The sequence below is a fragment of the Rhinoderma darwinii genome, chromosome 5 (assembly GCF_050947455.1).
Source record: "Rhinoderma darwinii isolate aRhiDar2 chromosome 5, aRhiDar2.hap1, whole genome shotgun sequence".
Taxonomy (NCBI): Eukaryota; Metazoa; Chordata; class Amphibia; order Anura; family Rhinodermatidae; genus Rhinoderma; species Rhinoderma darwinii.
In genome coordinates, this window is record NC_134691.1 from 248,293,748 (window position 1) to 248,299,747 (window position 6,000).

Below are 6,000 nucleotides of genomic sequence, written 5' to 3' on the forward strand. Positions count from 1 at the left end.
TAGCTGTCGTTTTTATTGGTACCATTTTTTTTTGGTACGTACAACTTTTTGGTCACTTTTTAGCGCTAAGGTGACCAAAAAAATAGATTTTGGGGTTTTAAATTCTTTATTTTTTACAGCGTTCACCATGCGAGTTAAATAATGGTTCATTGTAATAATTCTGACTTTTACAGACGCAGCGATACCAATTTCGTTGATTTTTTTTATTTTTTACATTACATTAAAGGAAACATGGTAAGTTTTTTTTTTTTTGGGACTTTAAATATTTATTTATTTGTTTATTAACTAATAATAAGTTTATTTACTTTTTTTTTTTACACATTTTATTAGTCCTCCTAGGGCACTTGAACCAGCGATCATTAGATCACTGGTACAATACACTGCAATACTAATGTATTGCAGTATATTTTCATTTTTACAGGCTAACAGGGCGATCGCTGTTCCTGTCCGTTAAACCCGGGTGTCAGCTGTAATACACTGATGACACCTGCAGTGTATGGTCCGCTCCATACATCACACCCCCACCACGACACGCTATTAAGTTGTGGTGCGTGAAGAGGTTAATGCGCAGCGGATGGTGCAAAGTGAAAATTTAAATTTTCCACTGATATGCCACTTTAGTGAACAATATGTTGAGCCCAGTTTGTCCCACTGAAGACAAATACCTCATAAAATGTTAATCGGGTTCTCATAGGCTTTCATACATGGTAGACCCGGAGGCCATTGTCTGACCTCCCGTTGCCATGCCAACCATTGGCAGCCCCCGAAATCACATTGCGGAGGCTGCCGATGTGCTACAAACCCCCTAAATGTGATGATCACAATCGGTCGCCGCATCTAAGGGGTTAATTGCCAAAATCAGCGGCAATGGGCCGCTAACCGGCAACAGGGAGAGCAGGGCAGACACCCTGCACAGTTAACTGTTAAACTCCAGACGCAACTGCACGTCAAGGTGCGCTAACTGCTCACCTTGACGTGCAGTTACGTCAAGGTGCGGGAAGGGGTTAACTGAGGAAAGTGAGGCCTGTAGTTCTTTACATATTCATCTGGGTTCTTTTGTGACCTCCTGGATGAGTCATCGAGGCGCTCTTGGTGAAATTTTGGTATGTTAGCCACACTCCTTGGAAGTTTCACCACTGTTTATCTTTTTTCATTTTTGGATAATGGCTCTCACTGTGGTTAGCTGTAGTCCCAGAGCCCTAGCAATGGCTTTTTAACCCTTTCCAGGCAGGTAGATTTTGAAGACTTTGTTTTGCATCTGTATTTGAATCTCTTTAGAACGTTGCGTCATCTGCTGCTTTTTAAAACCTTCTAGCCTGCTACACATTGCTTCACAGGGTATGTGCACACGAGAACTGTCTTTTACGTCTGAAAAGACAGGCTGTTTTCAGGAGAAAACAGCTGCGTCGTTTCAGACGTAAAAGCTCCTCCTCGCATTATGCGAGGCGTCTTCGACGCTCGTAAATCTTGAGCTGCTCTTCATTGACTTCAATAAAGAACGGCTCAAATTACGTTGCAAAGAAGTGTCCTGCACTTCTTTGCCGAGGCAGTCAATTTATGCGTCGTCGTTTGACAGCTGTCAAACGACGACGCGTAAATGACAGGTCGTCTGCACAGTACGTTGGCAAAACCATTCAAATGAATGGGCAGATGTTTGCCGACGTATTGTAACCCTATTTTCAGATGTAAAAACGAGGCATAATATGCCTCGTTTACGTCTGAACATAGGTCGTGTGAACCCAGCCACATACCTAAGTGATGCTTAGAGTCAACAAGTCTGGCAGTAATCATGGCTGGGTGTGGCTATTGAAATTAAATTCAATTGTAACTGTGCATTTGGTTTACTGGTTGATTTAGTAGCTAAGGTGGCAATTACTTTTTCATAGGGCCAGGTAGGGCTGAACAGCATTTGCCTTCAATAAATAAAATCATCATTTAAAAACAGCATTTTGAGTTTACTTGGGTTATCTTTGTCTTAGGCGGGATTCACACGACCGGGTCGTTCCCGAGCCCGAGTGTCGGCCGGTAAAATCGGCCATTTTGCCCGGCCGGTTTGCATTAAGTTTTGCATCCGGGCCGGGCCGGGCCGGGCAGATCCGGACAGTGACATCAGCGGCAACTCCTGAAGGGGAATCCCCATGTGTTCGGGGATTCCGCTTCAGGAGTTTCCCCTGATGTCACTGCCCAGATATGGACAGAGACATCAAGCGCTCTGTCCAGGAGCGGAATCCCCGAAAACACGGGGATTCCGCTCCTTCAAGGAGCTAAAGTGCGGCTAGCACATAGCAGAGCGGGGAGATACCTCCCCGCTCTGCTATAGTGACGTCGCTACAGTAGTAGCAGACGCAGCAGCTGCTAGAGGCGCCATCGAAGGTGTCGCCGGGCCAGGGTGCTTTTAAAACAAGCAGGGGAAGGGAGCCAACGCAGCGCTCCCTCCACCTGCTGTACACCCCGGCCCTGCCACACAGTGTACAGCGATGCCATTCGTCCGAATGGCATCAACTCCTCCTCCTCACATGCACTCTGCGCTGTGAGGAGGAGGAGGAGATAGAGCGCAAGCTCTGGAAAACCCGGCCATCACTCGGAACACATTCCGGTGATGGCCGTGTAATACCCGGCCCCATAGACTTCTATGGGAGCCGGGCGGCCGGGTACCCGGGCGAAGATAGAGCACGTCCTATTTTTTGACGGCCGGTTTTCCCGGCCGTCAAAAAATCGGTCTTGTGAATAGCCCCATTAGGGGTCTATTATTCCTAATGCAGCCGGGTGCCGGCCGATTTATGAACGGCCGGCACCTGGCCGGGAAACCCTGCCGTGTGAATGAGGCCTTATATTAATAGTAGTTTGATTATTTGAAACATTCTGCAATATTAGAAGAAATTGAAAAATACTTTTTTTACAGCACTGTTCATAACTTTTTTTTTTTAACCAAATTGGATAAAATAAATATATATTATTGTATAAAGTATGCAAATAGAAAAAATGCTAACTAATTTTCAAACCAGTATTGGTAAACAATGAGTTTCCAATAGAATGATTGACCTTGTACACAGCATTTCTAGATTGCCCCATTTTTTTATTAAAAGATTGGGTTCCCGCAGTGCAGATTTGCTGCAGATTTTGCATGTGTGTTTTTTAGCCAAAACCAGGAATGGAACCTAAACTGAAGAAATATATAAAGAAAGGCCTTATAGGTCTCCTCTCCTGGATCCAATTCTGGTTTTGGTTTAAAAAACACATACAAAATCTGCAGCAAACCTGCACTGTGGGAACCCAACCAAATGGTTTATTAATGCTCCATCTCCTAACTAATCTAATAGGCGCTATGATGCTGATAACTACAGTGTAAGGTTTTTTTTCAAAATCATTTATTATTTGCAAATTTATGTGCATTTTTCTAAATATGCTAATTTGGCTATACTCGCCAAATAGGAGGTGACTCTTTCTTTTCACTCTGGGCGGTGTAATGTTTTCTGTATGACGCTGTCCAATCGTCATACAGCTTCTGCCCTTCCCTGCCCAGCAATACAGCCTGATCATCAAGTATACAGCTTCCATGCGATCCTGGTGCCATATGGAAGATTAGAATCTCATCTTTCATATAACACCAGGACCACTGTTCTATGTGGTTAACAGCCAGAGAGATAGCAGTTTGAAGTGATCTCCCTTCCCTCCAGCCTCAGTCTCTCATACTGTGTGTGAAGTAGCTTTATGCTGATAGGACAGGGTTAAGAAGCTCAGGAGAATCACTGGTTTTGCTGCCCATTTTCAAGTATAGGCACATTTACATATTTAGAAAAAAGCTCATAACTTTTAAAATAATAAACTCTTTGGGACACAATTTTCACTAGCATTATCAGTGTGATAGCGCCTATTAGATTAGCTAGGAGATAGGGCATTACTAAACTAGTGACCGAATCTCTTTAAAGAGACACTTCAGTCATTTGTTTTTAGTGTGGCCCCCGTTTGTAAAGTACACCCAGAATCACATTGAGCGTCCCATAGCAATGCTTAGTGAAGGAGACTGCCGGTCCACACAGTAGACGCTGTAGGAATTGGTCAGTCACAGTTCGGTCATGTCACATATTTGCTCCCGGGATAGTTTTGCAACAAAGCGCCCGGTAAGAGAATGACCTGCCCTACCTTTTACCGGGTGTACTTTACAAATGGGGGCCACAATTTAAAAAAAATCACTGGAGTGGCTCTTTAACCCAGATTACTGTAAGTAGGTAGACTCTCTACTCCTCAGTGTAAGGACAAACCTTACATTTACAAAACGCAGCTGGAAGAATTATTAGTCAATAGACCAAAACCTAAAAATCACCACAATTAAAATATAATTTCAAAGAAAAATTAGACAATTATTCCAAAACTTTTTACCTTAAATACTTACATCAGCTTGTCTTTACAGTGCCAACTTGTTTACAGTGTAAAGCAATGATTACTGCATTGCAAGTGTACTGTCATTCTACGTGCATTCCTTATAGCTATGCCCCTGTTTGTGTGTGTATTAGGGGTTTGTAGACTGTTTGTGTTGTAAATTAAAGCCCCTAACACACACACACAAAAGGGGGCATAGCTATAAGGAATGCAGAGGTGGCAGTCGTACCTAGGCCCTGGTGCCTGAGGAAGCCTAGAGGCCCCTCTGCCACATAAGACAACAGCACATTTAGGGTATGTGCACACACACTAATTACTTCCGTAATTGACGGACGTATTTCGGCCGCAAGTCCCGGACCGAACACAGTGCAAGGAGCCGGGCTCCTAGCATCATACTTATATACGATGCTAGGAGTCCCTGCCTCGCTGCAGGACAACTGTCCCGTACTGTAATCATGTTTACAGTACGGGACAGTTGTCCTGCAGCGAGGCAGGGACTTCTAGCATCGTACATAAGTATGATGCTAGGAGCCCGGCTCCTTGCACTGTGTTCGGTCCGGGACTTGCGGCCGAAATACGTCCGTCAATTACGGACGTAATTAGTGTGTGTGCACATACCCTTACAGGCATCTATATGTATATTGAAATGAACAGTACTATCCATATTATATCGCACACTATTTTAAACAAAACAATGTTTATTTTATTATATAGGGAAAGTGTAGAAAATCTTATACAGAAACATTCATATGCAAGATCTCCAATCAGGACATATGGAGGAGATGAGGATGTTTTGGGTGAAGATGGTCAAGTGGTACAGAGCAGAGGTAAGATGAGATACATAAAAAATTATAACATGAGAGAGGTTTTGTGGTATTATATGTTAAGGTCTATATGTGTTTTTAATGTCCATAGGATCAGCTTTTACGACATCTGACAACTTGTCGCTCACCTCCTGGGTATCCTCAACATCAGGATTCTCTGGTTTTCAGCACCCACAAACATTGACGGCACTGGGCACCAGCACTGCTTCTCTTGCAACTCCAATTCCCCACCCAATCCAAGGATCCCTGCCTCCCTACGGCCGGCTAAGCATGCCTCTCACACCTACAGCTCTTGCAAGCACCATGCAAGGGAGTGGGCCTACGTTCCCTTCCTTTCATATGCCCAGGTATCACCATTACTTTCAGCAGGGGCCTTACGCAGCCATCCAAGGACTGCGACACTCCTCTGCTGTGATGACCCCATTTGTATGACTGAGTTGATTTACAGAAGAAGCCAAAAATATACACATATAAATATATATGACTTGAGCGGTTTAGAGTTAACAGGGTCACAATTGTCACATACATCACATGCTATTGTATGGAACTGGTAATGGTCCATGTGAGAGAAAAGCACTAAACCTCTTTATATAACTGGACAGCCAAGCATGTTATCAAACCATGGAAAAAACATAAAGCCAATAAATCTCCGCTATTATAACCTTTCCAGAAAATTTTACCTTTGACTACACTGACAATTGACAATCTAAAATGTCAATATCTAGTAAATGTACAGTTTTGAAAGATTTTTTGTCATTAATGTCAGTCATTTCTTACTAGTCATTTCTTACTAGAT

The 6,000-nt window shown here is 43.4% G+C and overlaps 1 protein-coding gene across 2 annotated transcripts in view; it reads left to right on the plus strand.

Annotated features, from left to right (window-relative positions):
- The window catches only part of TBX20 (T-box transcription factor 20), a 60,195-nt gene extending 54,427 nt beyond the window's left edge, over positions 1 to 5,768 (plus strand). The window contains exons 8-12 of one of the 2 annotated variants that reach the window (XM_075828562.1): positions 1,946 to 1,953; positions 2,114 to 2,140; positions 4,070 to 4,073; positions 5,095 to 5,207; positions 5,296 to 5,768. In XM_075828562.1, coding sequence (XP_075684677.1) covers positions 1,946 to 1,953; positions 2,114 to 2,140; positions 4,070 to 4,073; positions 5,095 to 5,207; positions 5,296 to 5,636 — 493 coding nt within the window. In that variant the 3' untranslated portion in view covers positions 5,637 to 5,768. The remainder of the gene's footprint in view (positions 1 to 1,945; positions 1,954 to 2,113; positions 2,141 to 4,069; positions 4,074 to 5,094; positions 5,208 to 5,295) is intronic. The other variant, XM_075828563.1, reaches the window with a different exon arrangement.
- Positions 5,769 to 6,000: the final 232 nt, after the last annotated feature.